This window comes from Fukomys damarensis, unplaced genomic scaffold (genome assembly GCF_012274545.1).
Source record: "Fukomys damarensis isolate Sample0158 unplaced genomic scaffold, DMR_v1.0_HiC HiC_scaffold_9, whole genome shotgun sequence".
Classification (NCBI taxonomy): domain Eukaryota; kingdom Metazoa; phylum Chordata; class Mammalia; order Rodentia; family Bathyergidae; genus Fukomys; species Fukomys damarensis.
The window spans coordinates 34,373,995-34,399,279 of record NW_022900921.1 but is presented as its reverse complement, the minus strand read 5'-3'; the positions used below and the strand labels follow the sequence as shown (position 1 = coordinate 34,399,279).

At 31.3% G+C, this 25,285-nt stretch overlaps 1 protein-coding gene across 4 annotated transcripts in view; it reads right to left on the bottom strand.

The window, feature by feature from the left end:
- Commd10 (COMM domain containing 10) overlaps positions 1-25,285 on the bottom strand; it is a 146,137-nt gene that overhangs the window by 106,588 nt on the left and 14,264 nt on the right. For all 4 annotated transcript variants that reach the window (XM_033761679.1, XM_033761678.1, XM_019206074.2 and 1 more), the window contains one exon: positions 18,225-18,335. In XM_033761679.1, coding sequence (XP_033617570.1) covers positions 18,225-18,335 — 111 coding nt within the window. The remainder of the gene's footprint in view (positions 1-18,224; positions 18,336-25,285) is intronic.

The window sequence follows — 25,285 nt, the reverse complement described above, 5'->3', positions numbered from 1 at the left end:
AATTTTACACTTATATACACTCCATCTGGTATATACAGATCTACATTTATAAATAAAAATTCATTTGCATATGTTTTGCCTAGTTGAATAACTTCATATGTAAATCTTTAGGTATTACAAGTAATTTGAATAAAGTTTTGTTAAATGTATAAAAAAAACTCTGTTGCCCATAAACCTAGAAAAAAGTATCTACATCTATCTTGAATGTCACAACAAGAAAGACTTCCTTTGGATGATTTTTATCTAACTGCCATAGTAACAATTCTTTTCACAGTATTTCTATTGTAAGCAAGAAAGTCTAATAATTAGGTATACTCTGCTTCCAAATATAAGGTTACTAATATTACCTTAGCAAAATCATTCTTTCCTTTATAATATGATATGAATAAGGGTTAAAAATACAGTAGGTGCTAAAATCATTGTCTAGATAATAAATTATAGAAAAAATAAATAGAAACAACTATATTAGCTATCTTTAAGATCTGGTTCTGATTACTACTTGTTAACCAAGACTTACTGTCCTAGTCAATTAACCATCTTGGCCTCAGTTTTTTCTCATTTGCGAAATGAAAGTAGTAATTTACATAGCATACGCTATACTAGTTAGAAACACTAATGGCAAAATGTGAAAACACTTTAAAATAATAAAGAATATATACCTGATTTCTTACATATTATAAAAAATGAGATTTGAAATAGGAAGAAAAGGGCTAAAAGTGTAGGGGAAGTGGTAAGGGTAGGGGAAAGGAAATAAGGGAAAAGAAAAAAACATGAAAAAATGGAAATAAAGTATTTGTAAACAGGGAGGAGGTAAGGGGAGGGCAGGGGTATGGGGAAAAAATGAGAACCAAGACCTGTCATGTAAAGGTACAAGATCCTAATGATGAATGTAACTGTATTGTATACCTAAAATGTACCAATATACTCAATGAGAAAAAAAAATGAGACTTGGAAAATATACTTTTCATAGTTTGCCAAAATGACTTAGTATAAAAATGGTAGGTTCATTACCACAATATTTTCATTATTTTACAAAAAAAATTTTAAACTCTTAAACTTCTATTTATACTTGTTTTTCTTTTTTTTCTTTGTTATATGAGTTAAACATCATATCAATTCACACATCTAAAATTTCCAAATGATCTAACACCAACACATACTGATTAAATTCTAAATACAGTAAAACTTTGGATTCTGAGTACTGTAACTTGTTCTATGAGTGTTCTGCAAGAAGAGCAAACATTTCTAGTGAATTTTAACTCAATAAATGAACAATGTCTTGCAATATGAGTAGTTCATGACACCAAATGTCACATGATTACAACTGAGGCAATGCTCCTTTCCACCTGTGGGATTGTGAGTGATCAACTTCCACAAGAGATTACAGAGGAGAGCTCATCTGCAAGGAAAAGGAAAAAAAGGCAGAGGACTCCCTTGCTTCTAATGAGATCAGGGAGATGTGTAAAATGTGGGAAACAGTGCAAAATTTTGTAGAAAAGCACCACCCCAATAAGCCTGTAGCAGTGCGAGCAATGAATCTGTTTAACAACAATGCAATGTCACATTTCTGAAAAATTCTCAAAAGGAGGTAAAGCAAGTGTGATTGGATAGGTTCCTTGTTAGAGCTGCATAAAAAGAAAAAGATTCTACTGAGCCAATAGAGAGCAGTAATTCCATTAGTGATAGTGAAAAGCATTACACACAATAACTCTTCTTTCTCTTGTCTTACCTTAGCCATGAAGATTTTCAAAGGTAAATGCAGGTTAATTTGTTTTTCTGTATATTTTGTATTTTCTTTATTATACTGTGTTATATTACAGTGTTGTAATCATTTTCATATGAATATTTCTGGATTATGGAATGAATAATCTGAGTTTCCATTATTTCTTATGGGGACATTTGCTTTGATATACAAGTGCTTTGGATTACAACCATGTTTCTAGAACAAATTATACTCCTAAACTAAAATTTTACTGTATGTACAAGGCACATTATTAAATTCCTAACAGGTTCATCATGCTGCACACTGCAAGGTTCCTCCCTTTCTTAATTTTTTTGTCTTGGGTTTATGTTCAATTTACATATATTCTTACCTGAGATATTTTCTACTCTCACACATTTATAAGAAAAAGGAAAGGAAACTAAATTTATTCAGCTCTTATATACTTGTCATCATATCATTATACATACATCATCTTAGTTAATCCTCACAACAATCCTAGGAAGTAAATATTCATAACTTCATTTTTAAATATGAGAAAGATAAGAACCATAGTATAGGAAGAATTTAAAATAGGTATGCTGAATCTAAAGCCTGTGATCTTAAAATCAATGGTTTCCAGACTTTAGGATTACAGACTGCTATAATATACTCATAAATACAGACACACAGAGACAACTCGTAGAATTCATGGGGTGTCAACATTTTATTATCTAAGAAATGACTGTTTTTCAAAGCCCTACAATCTATCATCTGTGCTATTTTATAAAGTTAAAATTATATTAACATGAAAAAGAGCAGAAGGATCTAATCTGAAAGTAAGAAACAAACCTTAAGGAAGAACATTTGATAATTTTACACTAATACTTTCATCACAAAATAGTACCAGTTCTCCAGGTGGTAATGAGAACAACCACTGAATCTGACTGTTTCCCCTAAGGGAGAAGCAGAACACAAGACTTACATATTCTTCCCAATTTCAGTACAATGGTGATAAGAATGAATACTTCTCCGACTAAAGCTCTGAAAATTTTACATGTGAAGATAGTGATGACAAAGACAATTACAGAGACTTAATAAGCTAAGAAGCTTCTGGTATCAACAGATGTGTTTATTTTCAATATTATTCTTCCGTTTTCAGACAGCAGTTCTGTGATTTTTTTTTAACCTTTAAAAATCTTTCCATTTGATGTAATCAAAACACTAGCTAAAGAATAGTGATCTATTACCTTGTACTTGAGACTCATCCATCTTGAGCAGTTTTCCTGTCTTTCTGCCTTATCACATTTAATTAAAAAGAACAATGACCTTATCTTTCTCGTGTTTTGATGCATCATCTGATGCTAGGAAACTAAGTTACTATTTGTGGGACAATATAAAATGAGTTTACTTCATTGATAATGTCAGAACAAATATTAATATTTATAACTGAAACTACAAAAATTTCAGAATTTACATTTTTAAAAAATAGTCTGCTCTCAAAACTGACCACCAGCAAAAGTCATAACAATTCTAAAACGTACATATCTAAGCACTCATTATAATCTTCCCCTTATTCCTATTTCTAGTTTCATCTACTTGGCAAGTAGAAAAATAGGACTGAAGGATTACTGGACAGAAGTAAATAGGGAGAAAATAACCTGTTGCTTGCTGTCCCACAGCACTTAGACCCAATCTCTGTAAGTCATTATTACCCAGGCACTACATGAGGTAGTTTTATTCCTAGTTCATTACTACTGTATCTTGCATTGTTCCTAAATACCTGAAGAATAGAACATACTCACTAACACTTAAAACTTCTATATAGCTTTTATATAGTCACTTGGAAATACAGTTTACAGTTTCATGAAATGACATTCCAGCCAATAAAATGTGGCAAATTCTCTTCTTTAAGGATTAAATAGTATTCTAACTGATAATAATATTATGATCATAATCTATACTGCACAAAGATTTTAAAAATTAAAATAAATATTCTTGTTTTTTGCCACTGACTCCCTTAAAGGTCATAATATGATGTTATTGGGACAGTTTATTCATATTGTAAATGAGATGCTTTCTACTTTAAAGCAACAAGAAGATAAACATTTTGGGGGCAACATATTGAAGTTTCAATATTACAGAACTTATTCATTGCATACACTCTTCCTTTTACCCACACTATTCATTCCCTTTCTCACTCATTTTTTTTAAGTTATCAGTCAAATGTGTTTTGTTCTCTGAAGCCTTCTCTCTGGATCTAAGCAAGATCAACCCCATGTATTTGAGTGCCTACACTGTACTTTTTTTTTTTTTTTTTTTTTTTTTTTTTTTTTTTGGTACCGGGTATCAAACTCAGATCCTTGTGCTTGCAAGGCAGGCCACCAAACCACTGAGCTAAATCCCCGGCCCCCTACATTGGACTTTTAATGAACTTCCAATATTCATAAGCATCTAGTGTCAGGGGCACTTATTTTAAGTTTTTAACATATTTCCCAATCAGGTGGATTACAATCAAATATTTTTGTTTAATATTTTATGTCACTGTAAGTCTATCCAGAGCAGCAACCTTAATTCATTTTTATACACAAGAGGAATACTACAATAATTTGCAAAGTGTTAAGGAATGTACTCTCTGACTGGATATTTGAGTAGAGACTTAATGGACAGGAAAAAGCAATCTGTGGATATTTAGGGAAAGAATATTGTGGAATAAAAACAAAAAGTATATAACCTATGAGGCAGAAGATTTTTGTTTGTTTGTTTGTTTGTTTTGGGAATGTTCCAGGAAAAAGGCAAAGCAACTCCTATGGTTATAGCAGAGTGCGCAAGAAAAAAAAAATGAGACAGAGTCAGTCAGGCAGTATGGATTTGGATCACATAAGCACTACAGGATATGCTAGACCTATAAGTTCTGAATTATAAGGCAAACTCTTAAAATATACAGAGAAAATAATACAGTATGAATTATATTTCAAAATTATAGTGCTTTGTGAAAATATATTCAGAAGACGAAGGTGGAAGCATGGAAATCAGAGGCACAGATTACAGATTCATATTAAATGAAAATGATTAGCCACAGGAGAAATGAAACTTCTTGGACTTAATTAATGAACATAGCGACCCAGACCCTTTATTCCCTGCAACAAGACTGCAAGCGATGTTAGCACCTGTTACTTGTCAGATATGACAAAACTGTTTGTCTACAAAACAGAATGTCAGGCGAAACATTGTTTTCAAGGCAAAGACACTTCATCACAAAGATCTTTACATAATGTACATTAATCCTTAAAGCTTTAGGTAGATCCCCAAATGTGCAAGATTCGTGAAAGTCAAACTACAAAGATAGCAATGAATTATTCTTCCAAGAACAGGAAACTAATACCTACTCTCCTACTCACAATGACTAGATAAAGTGAAAAATTACAATTAAAACAAAAAATTTAAATATTTACTTAAAGAGGGGCTGGGGATGTAGTTCAGTGGTAGAATGTTTGGCTAGAATGGATTCAATCTTTAGGACCTAAAAAAAGTTACTTGAAGATTTTGGAGAGCTAACAAAAAAGTAATAATTTACAGGCCCTGACCTGAAAGAAATGAAAGCCCAGGAAGGTAAATTTAGATTCTGGAGGCACTCCTCCCCTCCTTCACACAGGTAGCTTCTTAAGCACACAATTAAAAAAGCAAAACACACACACACACACACACACACACACACACACACACACACACACACTTACAACACAGCTAGACTGAGTGTTGCATTCCTGTAGGCCAAGCACACAGAACACTGAAGCAGGAAGATCACCTGACCCCAAGAGTTGGAAGGTCAGCCTGAGCAACACAGCAAGACCACCTCTCTCAAAAAAGTTTAAAAAGGTAACAATAAGCCATCTCACTAGCAATTAGGATAAAAAGAAAAATACAATGACATACCACTAGACATCCACTCAAAAGGCTAAAACTGAAAAGACTGTTAGTACCAAGTTTTGGAAATGACGTGGAAAAATCACAACTTTTATACACTGTTATTGGGAGAGTAAACTGTATAACAATAAAAATTATATAGACATTTATACAATGCACAGTTATATAAAAATGACACTTCACTGTTTATATTAGTTTATATTTTTAATTACATGTTTATATATGTAAATATATTTCACAAGCTCAAGGTAGTTTATATTTTTTAATTATATACATGTTTATATATATAAATTGTATACATATCTTCAGTTCTTTATCCCAGGCTATAACATGATTTTTGAAGTATGATTTTGCAGGATCTTCCAGCAGCAATTAGAATGTAACTGTTGTAATTCCCTACCCCTTGTATCTGGCCTTTCAAATTAACTTTGGCCAATAGGCTATGATGACATAATTGTGAATCAGTTCTGTGCCTAGACTTCAAGAAGCTTTTTGCCTTTTTGTGTTCCCTCTGAATCAAGTGAACAGCCCAAGCTAACCTATTAAATGAGGCCCAGTCACTTCAGTCACTATACTGAATAAATTCATCCTAAACCATTCTTTCGCTCCTGAAACATAAGCAAGTCCTGCTGAGATCAACCAATATTCCAGACCAGCAAACTATCATGCTTACATAAAGACTCATAAAAATAAGTGGTTATAGCTTTAAACCACTAAATTTGAGTAGCATGTTATATAGCAATAGCTAATTGATGGTACCTGCCATAACTTGAAAAAATATGTGACTTTGGAACAAAACTGTGGGCTGGGTCTTCAAAACTAGTGAAGAAACTATCAGTAAAACCTGGAAGATGGTTAAGAAAATTATTGAGACTGAAAAAATAGAAACCTGGCATATATAATAATAAAACAATTGGTAAACCATGCTGCCTATATAACTCAGAAAGTGTAACTTTTACATGACAAATATTTAGACTTGCCTGAGTGCTCTAGGCAGAATGTTGAAAGTCAGCTAGTTGTTCTTATTTACATATAAGGCAATATAGCAAGAAAGAGATGAAGTAAGAACACAAAAACAAAAACAAAAACAAAAACAGACACCTGATCAAACACTATAAAAGGAATAAAGAGGAACCAGGACTCAGTGGATTGGAAAATACAAGTGCCTCTCATCTCCATTCTCTCATTCAGCTGGCAAAACATTCTCCAATATTGGAGGATATGGCTACAACTGTGGATCAAATCAAGGAATAGCTGTAAATTCCTTTGTTAATATTTCTAAAGACTTATGGAGGCCATCTTCAATTTTGAGAATGCTGTCTCACAACAGTTAGACACACTCAAAGTAACTCTAGTCAGGCATTTCCCAAAAATAATTCTAAGTGTGCCTTTTGGCAAAGTTTGATAGAATTAGATTAACTGAAAGACCATAAAGTCTTTAAGGAAGTTGTATTAGTAGAGTGATGCCACTTAGACTAAAAAAGGAACAAAATTACTCACAGTTCAAAAAGGCTTTTGAACCCCCAACTTTCTATAGACCTGAAGTTAGATTAAACTGTTGTGGAAAAGGATAATTTCTGATACCTTCTTTAAAAGCAACTATGACAATGGAAACAAAATAAGGATCCAAAGGACAGTAAAGAGCTTGGGAGAACAAACTCAGAATAAGCTCAATAGCCAAAAAAAAAAAAAAATCAAGTGAATATAACAGAGGTCTAAGAGCAATGCTTATTACTAGGGTTCAGGGACCCTGGCAAAACTATCCAGAGGGATTTAATAATTGCTATGACCCATAGTGACATATATGGCCCTCTTCATCTTCTTAAAACACAATGTTTATTACAATAATCCTGTCCCATGTCAACAATGTACAGCTGAGTACATGATAAGCAATAATTTTTCTACACCTCCAGAACAACAGGAACCCTATCCTAACAGTAATATTCAGGAATTACACCTTAATAATACTGAATTTCAAGTTTACTACTATGATCAAAGTAGACTTATGGAAGTCTTGGGAGAGGGTGAGTATATGCTACGTATGAAAAAGATATAAATATTTATAGCTAAAAGATACATTTACGGTAGATTGCAAAAAATGGCCATATAATAATTATATATTGTAAATCTTTTTTAAAAAATTGACAATACTTATGGGATATAGTAACCAGTGCATGTATACAATGTATAATGATCAAATTAAGGTAATTAATATTTCCATCTCTTCAAATACTATCATTTCTATGTGTTAGAATCTTCAAACTCTTCATTATTTTGAAATATATAATTAAATGTTATAGAGCATAACTAACCTATTGTGCTATATTACATTCTACCTGTATCCTTATCTATGACTGTATCTTAGTACCTATACAGGCTCTAGTGCCCTCTATTTCATTTTGACTTTTTAAAATAATCAAACTTTCTTAGCTTCTACAAATGAGTGAAAACATGCAATATTTGTCTTTCTGTACCTGGCTTATTTCACTTAGCAAAATGTCCTCCAGGTCTATCTGTGTTTCTGTGAATGACAGGATTTCATTCTTTTTAATAGAAAAATAATATTCCAATGTATATGTATATCACTTTTTTATTCCTTCATCCATCAGTGGGCATTTCATTTGATTTCATGTCGTGGCTACTGTGAATAGTGCTGCAATAAACATGGGTTACTGTACAGGTATTTTTTTTGACATGTCTCCTTTGGATACATACCGAGTGATTTGGAAATGTTAGATCCTACAGCAGTTCTGTTGGGATAGGCAAAGCGTTTCTGAATAAGACATCAAAAGTATAGGCAATGAAAGCAAAACAAGACAAACAGAATCACAGGAAACTAAAAAGCTTAAGCAAACAAAGAAAAAAATCAACAGAGTTAAAAGACAACAGAAAAAGAGAAAATATTTGCAAACTATTCATCTGACAAGGGGCTAATATCTAGAATATATAAGAAACATATACAATTGAACAGCAAACAGTAACAATTTAATTAAAATGGGCAAGTGATCTAGGCAGACATTTCTCAAAAGAAAAAATAGAAAAGACCAATAAGTATATGAAAAAATGCTTAATGTCAATAATCAGCATGGAATTGAAAGTCAAAACCACAATGATCTATCATTTTATATCAGTTAGAATGGCTATAAATAAGTAAGTAAGTAAATAAACAAATGCTAGTAAGAATGTGGAAAAGGGGAACTGTTTGTTTGGGAATATACTGTTGGTGGGAATATAAATTAGTGCGGCCATTCTGAAAAACTACCTCTTTTGTCCTTAATTTATTTTCAGCTGAGAGAAGTGGATTTCAAACAAACTCTCAAACATTTGAAAATATCAATGAATGAAACTATATTTTAAGATACAATTTTATATTTGCTATCAAATTTAAGTTTGAGAAGAGCCTGGGAGATGGCTAATACTGTTCAAATATAAAGGTTAGATTTTTAGCCTCAACAAGTAACTTTCCTGAGATTCTCTAGCTACACTGTAATTTCAAAGCCTCTGCTGTTTTTAACTTTATACTTAATGTCACCACTGGTGTTTCACTTTACTCTGTTATGTGTTAAAAATGTTAATTCAGAGCTATTTTTGAGTTGGATAATGGAGATCACTTAATCATAACCTAATTTTCCCAGACTCTTAGGATTTATCAAGTTGGGAAACACTTCAATAATTTATTTGCATTACTTTTAATATGAAAATGGTGTCGTATATTGCACTTTTTGAATAAAGTATTTCAAATTGAAATAAGTGTCTTGACACGGAACTATTGGAGACAAAGAGGACTTTATACAGCTCCTCATGAAAATCAATGAGTAAAAAGCCCCAGATTTTATAGAATTCCTCTTTAGGTGACAGGATATCACATTTTAGAAAAAAGAATAAGTAGTATGTATGCATGTATAAATCTACATATATGAGTGATGAGCAAGACTACCTTCTTATTACCATAACTAATATTAAAAATAGGATTTCAGTTCTCTTTTCTAGGCTAAATTAGAATATCACTGTCTCTTAAAAGTCATTTACAAGTTAATAAATGCATAAGAAATAAATAACTGGAAGGTGATACAGACAAACGTTAACAGTGGCATAGGCATTGAAATAAAACTGATTTTGACTGAACTTTTCACTCTATTTCTCCCAAAATTTATTATAAATATGCACAGCTGTTTTAATAACAAATTGAAATTATCAAGAGAATATGCTGAGATATATTCACTATTTAGATTAATAAAAATACAACACAAAACAGAACAATATACACACTTATCAGAATTCCAGAAAGAGATTACAAATAGAAAGCAAGCTTATTCAAAGACACAATATCTAAAAATGTCTCAAAACTAGGGAAGGAAGTAAAAATCCAGATCCTACAAAGCTAGAACAGAATAGAGTTTCCTGAAAAAATGTTGCACATTCACAACACAGAAATGTATAGTAAAATGTTTGAATTTCAAAAAGACATAACATTGGCCTCCAACATGGTGAAGAAAAGCAAAGTAGTATTGATACTGTCAATATTACACCATGATGATAAGACTGATAGTGATGCTGTGCATGGTGTAATCCCAACACTGGATGTAGGGGGAGGCTGAGGCAGGAGGATCCTGAGTTCAAGGTCTACCACAGCTACACAGCAAGTTCAAGGCTACTCTGGACATGTAGTGAAACCCTGTCTCAAAAAACCAAACAACAACAAAAAGAGATTGATATGAATCCTCAACACAAATGAAGCCAGAAATGGTCACATTTTACAAAAGGCTGGGTAGATGCTGTTGACAAGTTGTACAGTAACTATGACATTACTCAAAACACAAAGAATTGGCCAATGGTTGTGTTTTATCAGGTCCTACACATGTAAGGCCTAGTATCATAGTTTACAAGAAAATAAAAAGTACAAAATATCACAAAGAAATTTTCTTAGAGGTTTGGCACTGGAACTGATAAATGATCAATTACAAGAGAGGAAAAACAATAGGTAATTGCCCAAAGAACTCTGTAAAAGAGACTGGTGAACAGACAGGTGAAACATCGGAGAATCTCACAAGGAGACAGGAAGACAAACAAGATGTCAAGTATGTATTACCAAAGAAGACATGAAAACAAAACACATGTGTTGTTATGGCTTCTGTCTAAATGACCCCCCAAACGTCATGCATGGCTTTTTCAGAGGTGGCTGGATCTAGAATGTGTGACCCTGGGAATAATTCATGGTGTAATGCTAGGATCAAGGGCACTAGAAATATGGGTATGAGTGTGCTACCTGCTCTAAGTAGCCTGGTTAACATATAATGGTTAGAAAGAGCTGTGGTCAACTCTTGCTTACTTTTCTAATTTGTCGACCATGAACTGTTTCTCCTCTGCAATGCCTGTCTGACATGCCATCCTGCCTTGGAGCCAGCTGATTATGGACTGAATGAAACCTCTACAAACTGAAAGCTAAATAAACTTTGGGGGTTAGGTATTTTGTCTCAGCAGCAAGGGAAAAGTAACTAAGACACTGTAAGCGACACTTGTGTATGGAACATATTGTTCTCATGTGTGAAAACTGCCTTCGGTGTGATAATTGAAGTAAAGATTATTTCTGTGGTAGAGTTTTATTTGTATTCTCATTGTAGTTCACACAGGTATTTGTTTCTGTTGTTACTTTTCAGAGTTAGTAAGAAAACAGTTGATACAGAAAATGCTAGTGTTTATTCTAAACACTCATTACATATTTGATATTTTATTTCATTGATATTTCATTTTCCTGGTAAGTGCTTACTGTATAAAATAATATGAAGCTCCTGACAAAAGAGGATGAAAAGAGAAGTGACAAGTATGCCTGCCAAACAGGAAAGGAAAGCTAAGCACACGTGCTGTCAGTGAGAGACTTGTGTATGGAACATGATGTTCTCATGTGAAGACTGACTTTGGAGTGATAATTGAAGCAAAGATTATTTCTATGGTAGAGTTTTGTTTATATTTTCATTGTAGTTTGTATAGGAATTTATTTCTGCTGTTACTTTTTAGATCTTATAAACAGGTAAACAGTTGATGTTGCAAATGTTGACTTATTTACACATTCATTACATATTAAAAATTTTAAATTTTATTGATATTTTATTTTTCTGTTAAACACACACTGTTTAATACAATAAAATTCATAAAATTAAAATAATTCATCAATAGAAATATTCCTAAAAAATAAACATGGGTTCTAAAAATTTACCCTGTTAATAGCAGCAAAACTATTGACTAAATAAACAACAGATATATATAGAGAACTTTTACCCAACAACAGAAAAATATACAGTCTAAAGAGTACAAAGGAATTCCCCAGGATAAATCTTAAGGATGCACAAAGACCAACATTATACAAAATATCTTTTCTAACTACCATAGAATGAAAGTTGAAATCAACATCAAGAAAAGGGAACAAATTAGAATGAGCAAAAGTAAAAACACAATTTACCAAAAGTATGGAATAAGAGAAAAGTGTATAGCAATGAATAATTTCATTTAAAAAGATATATCAATAAACAGCCTAACTTTACACCTAAACAACTAGAAAAAGAACAAACTAAAAAGAACTAGAAGATAACAAACCAAACCCAAAGTTAGCTGAAGGAAGGAACTAAGAGACTAGAGTAGAAATAAATTCATTAGTGAATAAAAAAACTCAACAAGTAATTATCAAAAACTAGTAATTTAAAATCCCATACCAAATGGCTTCCAAACATTCAAAGAACACCAATCCTTCTTAATTCTTTCAAAAAGAAAAAGAAAAAAAATACTTCCACACTCATTACGTGAGGCCAGAATTACCCTAATACCAAAGCCAGACAAAGATGCTACAAGAAAACTACCAGCCATTTCTTTCACTATTAATGCAAAAGGTCCTCAATAAAACATAAGCAAATGGAATACAACATCAAGATTACACACTATCAAGTGGAATTTATACCTATAATAATGAAAAAAATTTTAACATACCCAAAATATGATATACCACTTTAGAGAATGAAGATAAAGACCATATGATTATCACAATAAATGCAAAAAAGAGAGAGAGAATATGACAAAGTTCAATGTGTTTTCTTAATTTCAAAAAACTCTTAATAAAGTAAAAGGAAATTCCCTCAACATATTGAGGGTCACTGATGAAAAGCTCACTGGTAATATCAAAATCAAGAGGGAAAAACTGAATTCATTTCCTCTAAGATCTAGTACAAGGCAAAGATGCTTGCTCTTGCTGTTTCTTCAAAACAGTACTGGAAATGCTAACAAGAACAATCAGACAAGAAAAAAAAAATAGACATATCCAAATTGTAAAGGGTGATAAAATCATTTCTTTGCAGATGACATGATCCTGAGCATAAAATACTCTAAACACCACAAAAAGTGTATAAACCTGCAGTTCCATGGGACAATAAGTTTGGATACCTAAAGTACAGCATTTAATAAATTGCATTGTGTACTCAAAATTTGCTAAGAAAATAAATTTTAGTTGTTTTTAGTAGACATATAAAAAAGGTTGTAATAGAGGGTTTTGAGGTTAATTTTGCTTAACCTAGTCATTTCACTTTTTATATGTATATCAAAATAGATACTTGAGATATATACATATAAATTTTAAAAAGCTGTCACTGTTAAAATATATGAATGATTTTTTCATATTTGAATTATGTTCCATCAGTTGAATTAGCTTGTTCATATGTTTAAATAAAGGGGAGCAAGTATCCTTTAAAGTGATTTAGGCTAATAAAGATATATAGGACATCTAAAAAAATACATTTAGAAAATTCAGACCTGCTCATGAGAATAACTCAGAAAAATGTGAAGGTACTTCCAATTCAGTCAACACTAACATCACCTTTAAGTAGATCAAAATATTTTAAATTTCTGTAATAGAATTTCTCTATTTGATTAGCATACTATTTTCTTCCTATATGTTCTAAATAAATCTGAGGATGTATTTTCAATAACACATCCTATTACATCAACATTGATGCAATTTTGTTAATAAATATGTTGTTAAACTGATACTATGATTTTATTTGCTACATAAAAATGTGTCTAAAAGTGTTGAATTGTTTCAACTTAACCAAATAAAACAAGAAAAACAAAACTTTGAATCCATTATCACTATAATCTTATGAAGAAAAAAAATCAAAACCCTATATTTTAGGAAAGTGCTCAACACCTTGAGACATATACACATATTACAGGATCAACTACTAAATTATCATACAGGCAAAATAATATGGCATCTTACGAATGATTTTAACACGATTCTAAAGTGAAATTGTCTGGTTTCAAATTCTAGCTGTACTGTTTATTAGTTTCAGTACCTGGGGAAATTATTTAACATCACTATTTCCATTTTTCTATCAATAAGATAAAATTAGTAATTCATGGGCCCAGGATTTGGCTCACTGGTTTCACTGCCTGCCTCACAAGTGCAAAGGGCCTGAGTTAGATCCCTAGTACCAAAAAAAAAAAAAAAAAAAAAAAAAAGAATAGCATAAGATGCACACTTAAACTGAAAAATTAGTGATTCATGGAAGAGATGTTTTAAAACTAAAAAAGGTAATGTCATGCCTTAGTACAGAGAAAACGATTTAAAAAGGCTTCTTCCCCTTTTCTTCTCACTATAAGTAGAACTGATCACACATTTTGGAAGTAAGAATGAAGATTTCTACTTCAGAAACCACTAATAAAAAACTAGTTCACTCAAAAATCATGATTATCTATCTATAAAGTACCTTCTAAGTATAACCCAGTAACATTATAAGGAATTAAAAGGTTTTTTTAGCAAGGTAATTTAATCTCAATTGTTGCAAAAGGAAAGAAAAATTATATCCACAATTCCTTCTTTTAAAAATATACAAAATGTTTTTTTGTTGGTTTGAGCAGCAATTTGAAAGGAAAAATGCAATAAGATTAAGAGCAAAACAGAAGTATTTTAGTGTTTGGGGATATTCAAAATGAAATTATTGCTGTAATTCAAACTTACCAACATTTGTTACATATGACATTGCTACTTTCCAAAAATTAAAAAGAAAAAAATTCAACTGACTATAATTAACCTGGAAATAGTTAAACTATAACCTAACAGAACCAGTATCTTGGGGATTATTTTATTCTCTTTTTTTAGTAAAAAAAATTAATATATGTCACAGAATGTACTTAAAAAGTCAACAGTGTATAGTATAAGGCTTTTTAATAAATTTTATTATGGCAAATGACTGTAAATTAACAAAAGCTGAATCACGATGATTTCATTTATTTGTTCTATAAGTATCTGATTAACAGGCATTAATTTTGTTGATGGAAACAAGAAAACTCTATTGTTACATACAGAATAGAAATGTAAACACTTAGCATTTCCCACAACAACTGACTTCACAGTTATTTTGAATGTTATTTCAAATAACATTGTGAATGCCAGAAAAGGTTGGATAAGCAAAGTGCTCTACTGCCCCCTAAAGAAATAAACCAAAACCAAAATAAAAACCCGCAGATAATTCATTCTGAAGTATCTGTGGAATAGGAAAATAATTTTACTTTGCAAAAGACGGTACACACAAATGCAAAGATAATTAGTTGAAAACTAGAATATATATCAAAATACTGCAGGAAAACTACAATCCCCCAGTTCTTGTGATAAAATTAGTAGCAAAACAGGAAAGCCTTGAGACAGAAATGTTCTAAGTAAAAGGAGATCACAGCCAAACAATGTTATCTAGTGTGATAAGAATTTAAACTTCATTGCAGACTACATTTTTAATGTGTACTTTGGCAATGAAAAAGAAAAATGAACTCCTGAAAACTACACTTTAGTAAATTACAGTGTTTTTATTTCAACAGCTCAAAATTAATACCACAAAATCGTCTCAGAATTTATAATATATATTTAAAAGAATTTTACCTAATGGTTCCTGTTACTCAAAACTTTGCATTATAAACTAATTTTTATTTTAACAAAAGCCCTCTCTTAACAAACTTAGTTTTTAAAACATGCTCTTTTTACACAATATTCCAACCTGTCCATAATTCTTGTTATTTTAGAACAAAGTAATTACTTGAGGGGAAAACTATTTTTTGTATTCCTTATTAATAGGACCCAGATGAGGCAACAGTGAAAAGAATAGAACTCCAGATCATACAAGCAGGAGAATATAAACAACAAACAAAAAAGTAACAATTCCAGGCAGGAGTCGGCTGAGAAAAACTGTAGACAGAGTTCCCTTTACAGACAGGGCATGGAGTATCACTGGAAGTTGGCATGTTTCTGTCCATGTTGACAGTGGTTTTTTAATGTTTCATTTTCTGATAATTGTTTAGAAGATACAGGAAATAGGGACCAAATCCACACAATGCCAATGTAGGTAGGCAATATAAAAAAGTCACATACTTAAGTCCACATACAAGATGAAAGGGCATATCTTTTACATTTGACACTGCTTTTCTTTTTTCTATGTCTGTTAATGAAAACAGTGGTCTAACCCTGTAAGTTAAAAGGTCAACTGAATGTGCATATATAATAATATTCGTGTAAAACTTAAAATAGTAACAGACAAAAACATAAATGTACACAAGCACATATTTCAAATGAGCTGAATTTCATATCTGTATTAACTTCCTGAATAATATGAATTTAAAACATGGCTGTTTTACTAGAAGAATTATTCATTCCAAATGCCTAAAAATATAATAAATACACAGGCAAATTTTGAAGCTGCAATAAAGGAGACTGAGAAGCTGAGAAGACTTGAGAATTACAAAAGTCAAGTATTGTCAAAGTTGTGATGCATATCAAATATTTGGACAAAATAGTATCCTTCCAATTTATAAACAAACTACTTCCGATTCCTCAGATTTAAAATACAGTACTCATAAAAAATATAACAGACAAGACATATAGCTATTGGAATAATACATATGTATGTATATATGTACGTATCTATTTTTACTCAGAAAATAGTCCCAGACTACCAATGAATTCCATACCATTCTTCTAAACCCAAGGGAATATTTTCTCTAGTTCATGGGGAAAAGAGGACTTTCCAAACTGTTTTTTCCTTCCTTAATTCCCAGCAAGCATAAATACAAAAATACAATCAGCAAAAGAGAGTATAAGGAAAGAGAAATAAAAAGGTAACAATTTCATTAGGTTACAAATCTGGTGAAAATTTTGGTTAAAAACAAGTTTATTTATTTATTTTAATGCATTAGACTAAGCACTTTACATAATAAGTATTTAATCTTCAGAAAAATCTATGCGATTGATTCTCTTACCTCCATTTTACAAGTTAGGAAACTGAGACTTAGATTAAGTGCCATGCCCAAGATTATATCACCACTAATATACCAATCAGTTTTACCCTTAACCACTAAGCTAATATTAATATTTTTTTACACTGAAAGTATTATTTTCCAGTGAAATGAAGTATTTTTGAAAATTATAATAAAATAATAAAGAACTAAATTCCATAAGTTTATAATTGCATGATCCAGGATAGCCACAGACCCTAGTTCTTTAAAAAGACAAATGCACATGATTTAATAAATAACTGTGAATGTGCTAATAACAAAGAGGTACTATTTCCATCCACGAATGCCCATTATAGATGCCATTATTCCCTGATTATATTCAATCACTATAATCTCCTTTATTTCCTTTCAATAGTACCTCATTCTCAACTATATTTTATTTGTCCTAAAATGAGATAAAATCTCTTTGGTTTAACAAGAAAATCACTCTCCCTTTTCTATCTTAAAAAATAACCAATTAAAGTATATAACATGATAAGTAGCTCTCATTACATCTGAAATAAATATTAGTATATATGCAATAGTAAGAAAAACTATTCCATAGCAAGTCGTGGATCTTTGATAACCATGTTCAAGCTGTTGTAAAATTAGTACCAAAGGAAAAATTACCATGTGATGAAAAACTAATCTAAAATTCTGTCTTGGAAAAGCTGAGATTTAAACACATGCACACAAGGCCAGGGATTTAGCTCAGTGGTTCGCTAGCACAAGGACCCAAGTTTGATCACCGGTACCAAAAAATACATGCACACTAACATATTACACAAACAAAAACACAATTCTAGTCATCAACATATTCCAGACACTAGCTAGACAACAAACAATAGTCCTTCTAACATGCATGCAGCTTAAAACATGAAACACCAATGGATATCCACAAATATCTAAAATGTTAAAATTATCATTTTATATAATCACCACCAAAGTTTAGCTTTGCAGAATTTAAGACATTATGAAATGTCCTTATAAAAAAGGTTCCTTGTACAATAAGCTATTTCTTCTGATAAATAACAAAGTGACATTTAGGTCTGACATCAAAACTTGTCATAAAGATCTGTCAACTAGACTTAATTTTAATTGGCTTATATTTAAGTTTTAAATCTATAGAGCAAATACTCTCCTATCAATAAAGTATAAGACCAGAAGCTGAGGTAGGAGAATCGCTGTGGGTTCAAGGCCAGCCTGAAATACATAGTGAGACCCGGTCTCAAAAAATCAAGGAAAAAAAAAGTATAAGATTTACCAAAATACATCATTTCATTACACCACCTCTTACCTCTGAATCTTCACTGTTCACTCCTAGTTGTAACACAGCTTGAGGAGATTTTAGTTTTGCTTGAGCAGAGTGAGCCATCTGAAGGTTAAGCTGCCATCCAACTGTCTCTAACTATAAAAGACAAGTGAAGATTGGAATCAGATGGTACACAGGAAGAAGGGTCAACTTTAAGCAAATTTCTACTCAAGAGAAATAAACACAGTCAGCCTAGAATTCTTGGAAAGTTGGTTTTGGGGCTCCTTTAACTTGCACACTCTGCAAAATTTCACCTGGGCTCATTCGACTTGTGCCATGCTTGTCAAATCCAACAGTGAAAGTGATCTTTAAATACACTATCTAAACATAAAAATTCTAACTACACAAAAAGGGCCAATGGTTTTAAATATAGAATTTTTTAAAAATTAGTAGTTTTAAATGGTTACAAATTTCAACTAGTAAGTAGCATATAATGATTTAGCAAAAGTACTTTAGTGACTTCCCATAATCTTTAAAAAAATACTTTGTATCTTTACATTAGATAGAAATCTTTCTCTCAGCACCCTCTACTCTTTCTCTCAATTTAGAAACTAGTTAGAGCCTTACATCTTTATAAACAATTAGTAAGAGAGGAATAACGCCAGGCAAACTGATACCAACACATTATCATTACCATACTTTCTAAAGCACCCTAACCATTTCCCAGTTATGATGGAAATTAATTATATTTACTTTGAACTTATTAATACAATAGCACAATTTAATCAAGTAAGACTAAAATAGAAAAGAAAGACTATGGCAGTTTCTTTTCTATTAAAATATTAAGCAGTACCAATGTGCCTCTTTGAACCTTCATTACAGGTTTCTCCAACCTCAAAAGTATGAATTTATCATTTTAGATTCAAGTCCAGTAAATTTCATATTATCAATATTTGGAGAAATTTTGTGAAATGCAATTGTTACAAGACTCTGAAACGTGACTCTGATCATGGGTTTAGCAAAACTACCTTAGCTATACTGCTAAGAGTGCCAGTCTCACAACAATTTTTATTTGACCAGAATACTAATCACTTAACTTGAAAGACTGTGCAACAGCTAGAATCACAGCAATGACTCAAAGCCAAGTAAAAAGAAAGCAATGAAAGTATTATCTATGTGAGAGAGGATGTGATGGGAAAATAAAAATACAGTTCTGTTCATGTGGCACTTTTAGAGGCTACATCTAAAAAAGGGACATAATCCATAATTTCTAATAAGGGAAAATCAATTTAATGGTGCATGTTAAGGGTCCTTAATGCACTAATTTTTAATACTGATCATCGTAAACATAGTCTCTGATGTCAGCAGCCACTATTTTCAACAGTCACAAGCAAAAGACCCATGAACATGTAATTCCCACTAACATAAACAAAAGTATTTTTATACATTGTGTCTTAATTGAAAACACCTTCTAGGTATTCATATGGACTTGTAAGACCTTGCATTGTGCTTATTTAACTGATCCTATCTCTGTACTTATGTACTCAGTGTAATTCCTGAAGATAAATATTAAGTAAATAAATTAAAATACACCTCATTACAGTCAGGTCTGGCTTTAATGTATGCCTATACACTGAGTAAACCTGGTGTGGAGGAATTAAAAACAGCACTGTAGTGGCACACGCCTGTAACCTGAGCACTCTGGGAGGTTGGAGCAGGAGAATTACAAGTTTCAGCCATGACTGGGCAAAACTCTGTCACAAAATAAAAATAAAATTGAGCTGGAAATGTAACTAAGAGCAAAGACCTTAGGTTCAAAGCCCAGTACTACAATAAATAAATAAATAAGGACTGAACCAAAAGCTTATGTTTTGGATGGTACTTAAGCTATCACTCACTCACTATATGTGTCACTGGCTAAATCGTGATCTTTCAAAATGTCAATTTCCTCATATAAAATAGAAATATATCTATCTGATCTCTTTTCTGAATTACTGGTAGTATCAAGACAGAAAATACATAATCAAAGTGTTTTTGAAACTTCAAAGCATTATAAATACAAGATATTTTGGTCAACTAATTTTTTTCTATGATACCTTTCAAATAATTTTCCATTTCCAACCCTCATCATCCATCCACCTCTTCCAAGATTATCACAAAATAATCTTGTTACTAAGCTATTTGCCTCCTATTTAACACATCCCATCATCTATTTTTTTTTTTTTTAATTCTCCAAGACCAATACTCCTGGAATTCTGGGAGCCCAAGGCACGAAGATCACAAGTTTGATCTCAAGCACATGATCATGTAATATACATGTGCTTTCAAGAAAGGTATTTACACAAAAATGAGTGGCAGAAAGGGGCAAAGAGTTATTAGATCTGACACCAAAATCATGATCTATAGAAGAAAAAAATGGTAAACTAGTCCTCGACAAAATGAAAAATTTTTACTCCTTCAAATGACCCAAATCAAGCTACTGACTAGGAGAAATATTTACAAACCACATTTCTGACAAAGGAAAGGCAAGCCATAGACTAATATTATATATATTATGTTATATATATAATGTATTATATGTATTATATACTATATATTTGTCAAGGATTTCTATCCAAAATATATAAAGAATTCTTACCACTCAATATTGAGACAAAGAAACTCATAGAAAAATAGGTAAAAATTTGAACAGATAATTCTCAAAAGAAGATATAGAGGCAGCTAGTAAACATATAAACAGACATTCAGTGTATCCTTAGTAAAAAAAAAAAAAGAAAATGAAAATGATAACACACCACAATATGTCTAATAGAATGGTTAAAAAGAAAAAGATGGGCAATATCAAGAGTTGGCCAAGATGTAAAGCATTACAGATTGGGATACAATGGTATAAACACTTAGGAAAACAAGTAAATTTTTATAAAGCTAAACCTACACTTTCCCAGTAATCCAAATCCATACCCAGAAATAGCCTAGATGTCCATCAAATGGTGAATGGATAAACAAATTATGTGATATCTATACAATAGAATACTATTCTGCAATATAAATAACTACAAGTACATGCAAAAAAATGGATAAACCTCGAAATCATTATATTCAGTAGAAGAAATCAGACACAAAGAAGTACATCCATAGGATTTTATTTATATAAAATAATAAAAATGCCATAATAGTGACTGAAAGTAGATCAGTGGTTACCTCATGCCAGGTTAGAGGAAAAAGGGACTGTAAGGGATCACAGGGAAACTTTAGAAGGTGATAAAAATCCTTTGTATCTTGGTTATGGTGATAATGTGTATATATTATCAAAATTCATGGAACAATTTAAAAGCATACAGTTTATGCAAATTATAATTTTTATTTATTTATTTTTATTTTTTTGATACCGGGGATTGAACTGGGTCCTTGCACTTGCAAGGCAGGCCACCGAACTGCTGAGCTAAATCCCTGGCCCCCTGCAAATTATAATTTTAAAACAGGTTTTTAAAGATGAAATGTACTAAAAGTTGTAACACGCAATATATAGATGAAACTAGAGTGCAACTTTAACTATCTGCAACCAACAATCTTCTCTGCAATCTTTTACTCCATGGCAAGAACAGGAAACAAGTAGCACACTACTGCTTGCCTCACAAAGTTGTAAGGAGTTGAGGGGAAACATTAACAAACCTTCTTTCAAATTGTTTGCCACCTCTATGTGCCAAGAATATAATAAAAAGGGAGATAGTAGGACAAATTGGAGGGCAGTGATATGTCATTCAACGGATGCACCCACAATTGGCAACATTCTGAAAAAGTACATCAGTTTCTATTTACCAAGTGCACATCTCTGAAATACTATGACATAAGAGCGATTTTGTTAACAGCACAGTTTCTTGGCATTAGCAAAATCTTTATTCAATTTGTTAATGGTTTTGGTGTCAGTCAATTACTTATGAAGTAAGGAACACATTTCTCTTTCAAATAAAACTGATTAAGGGTCTCATATCTAAAGCTCTTTCAATTGATTGTTGAATCAACAGCTAAATCTATCATCTTTTATTCCTAAGGAATTTCCATTTGTTTCACACTAAGTCTATTTTCTCCCTTTTAAAGAAGGAAAAGTTTTAAATGTTTAGACTCTAGTATTCCAGCAAAATTCGTAAGAATGAAATAAATGAAGCACAAAAAATTAAAACCAAAATGAAAACAAAAAATTAGGAAATATAAAATATAATTCACACCCTCCTCCCTTAACTACTTTTTACTCTATCAATAAATGAAAAATATTACTTTTCACAAGAAAATTAAGTAGACTGAACTTTAAAATTTACTGAGGGATACTGCTCACTCAACAACTATTTATTGAGAACCCACTATCTTTCAAGTTAAAGGAGTGAAAATACAGCAGGAAACAAAACAGACAAATTGCCTGTCCTTGTGGAGCTCATACTCTAGTGATAATCAACAAAAAAGCAAAAGGTAAAATATATAGCAGACCAGAGAAGTATAACTATTACAGAGCAGTATGAGGTAAGAAATTAAAATAGACAGGGACAATTTTAATTATGACGACTGGGGAAAGATTCATTGATAAAGGTCACTTTAAATGAAGATCTAAAGAAGGTAAGGAAGCCAGCCATATGGACATCCAGGAGAAATTCTGAGGTACAGAGATAGAAGTGATTCAAAGTGAGCCAGGTAGAGGATATTAAATTAAAGTCAATGAGACAGATACTGGGCTAAAACGCGCTATAGCCATACAGGCAATTTTAAGAATTCTGACTTCTATCATAAACAACATGGAAAGCCATTAGTGGACTGCAGCAGACAAGAGACTTGAATAAGATTTACATTTTAAAATAATCATCTTTGGTGTTCTTAATCTGGTAATGTTTGGGAAGAAGCTTATATCACACTAACTTCCTTAAAATAAAAAATATAACCTCTACACAAAATATTTCACTTTAATTTTTAAGGTATTGGAGAATGACTAAAAGCAGGCAGAAGTTACAGGGATTTGATTTAAAAAAAAACAAAATGAATTTGACTTGTAAAAGGAGAAGGACATACAAGGAGAGAGATCCATATGATTATAGCATTCCCATCATTGTAGCATGGTATAGTTAAAACTCTGAAAAGAGCCTCAGACTTTTGGACATGAGGAGTCAGCAAGTCCATTCCTAGATATTTGCTTAAGGGAAATGAAAATATGTCCATAAAAAGAAATATATTCTAATGTTCATAGAAATATTATTTATAATTGCAAAGAACTACAAACAATCCAAATATCATGAATAGGAATATGTAAATTTCACATAGTGAAATACTACTCAGCAATAAATTGTTAATACATATAAATGAATCAATAACTATTTTAATTGACATTAGTCAGATACCTATTCTATATTAATCCCAATAACAAAAGCAATGATCATGGAATTGAAAAGGTGAGGATGAGGATAGAGTTAGTTGACTGAAACTGGGCATTTTTCTGGGTGATGAAAATATCCCATATTTTGTTACAGATAGTGACTAAATGGGCTTGCATCATTCCTGAAAACTATCAAACTGAACACTTAAAAATCTCTGCATTTTTACTACAGATATGTATTTTCTCAAAAGTTAAAAAAAAGCACAGCAGCATTTAAATTTCAGAACTCTCCTATACTCAGTTAATACAAGCACACAGAAAAACTATACCTTTCACTTGATAACATGCCAACAACTAAAATAATACACAGATTTGAGTTATATATGGATATAATACAATAAAATCTTTCCTACAAATGAAAATAACAATGATAAGCCGCAACTAAAATTCAAAGAAGCTCTCAGATTAATAGTTATACAGGATGTTTCAAAATTTAGATTCATGAAATATGCTTTTTCTTCCTTCTTCATAATAAAGTCATTATTTATCCTCAGAAGTCCAAAAGAAATGAAATAAAATATTAAAAATAAAATAATTTTAAAAGTTAATTTCTAATTTCTTATATTTCATTTAATAATTAATAAAAATAGGCATAATTAATAAAGCAAATCTTACAGTGGCTTACAATGAATTTTTTAATGCTATAGAAATATTGTATTAGAAAACTTGGTCATCTGTTTTTAAATGTAGGGTTTCTCAAGAACTTGCAAAAAGATAACAAAATTTTAATATGTAAAGAAATGAGTTTATACTATGAATCAATCTGCCATGTAACTGATAAAGAACACTCTTAAGATAAAATAATGTTAAATTAATTTTGAAAATTCAAAACAGGTATGACAGTAAAATTTATATTTAAAAACTCCCTATCAAACCTTATAAATGCCTTTCAAGAAGAGGAGTCACCATGTGTATCCTTTAAAGAGCAAGCTACTCTAGAAGAGCTTAAAATATGCCTTCTGTATATTTCTCATAATCTTATTTGTAAACATATTTTAGAAAGAACTATGCAAAACAATAATCATATTGCAGAAGAAAAGGTCTCAGAAAAAAAGATGTATTTCTGTAAAAAGTATTTGACAAGTGAGGTTTTAGATTTAGTATACAAATGAAAATACATGTATACGATGGAAATATATGTAAATGAATTATAAACAGAATTTCAGAAAAAAACTAAACAAAATATTCAATTTTTATCTGAAAAGGATTCATAATTTAATCAATATTATAAACACAAAGGCATAATATGAAAAATTAAACAGAAAATGCTGTTAGAATAATATCGCTGACAGTCAACAGTGACAAAAGAAGGAAAACTAAAGTTCCTAATAAGTGGTGGTAGTATTTTAGTCTCAAGTCTCCAAAGAGATTAAAGATAAAGTATTTTTTTAAGTGAGAGAAGATAAAATTTTAAGATCTTTTCAATCATATACTGGAAAAATAAGTTCATTTTTCAATCTGTATATCTCATTTTCATATCTAAATATTAAAAGAAAAGATGTATCTTTCAACTAGCCTGTGAGAAGTGAAAGGAATACACAAAGAGGAAAAGATAGTCTCTTCAACAAATGGTTCTGGGAAAAATGACCACTTGCAAAAGAAACTGAGCCCTTACTACTATATACAAAAATTAACTTGAAATGGGTTAAAGACTTAATGTAAGATGTGAAACCATAAAACTCCCAGAAGA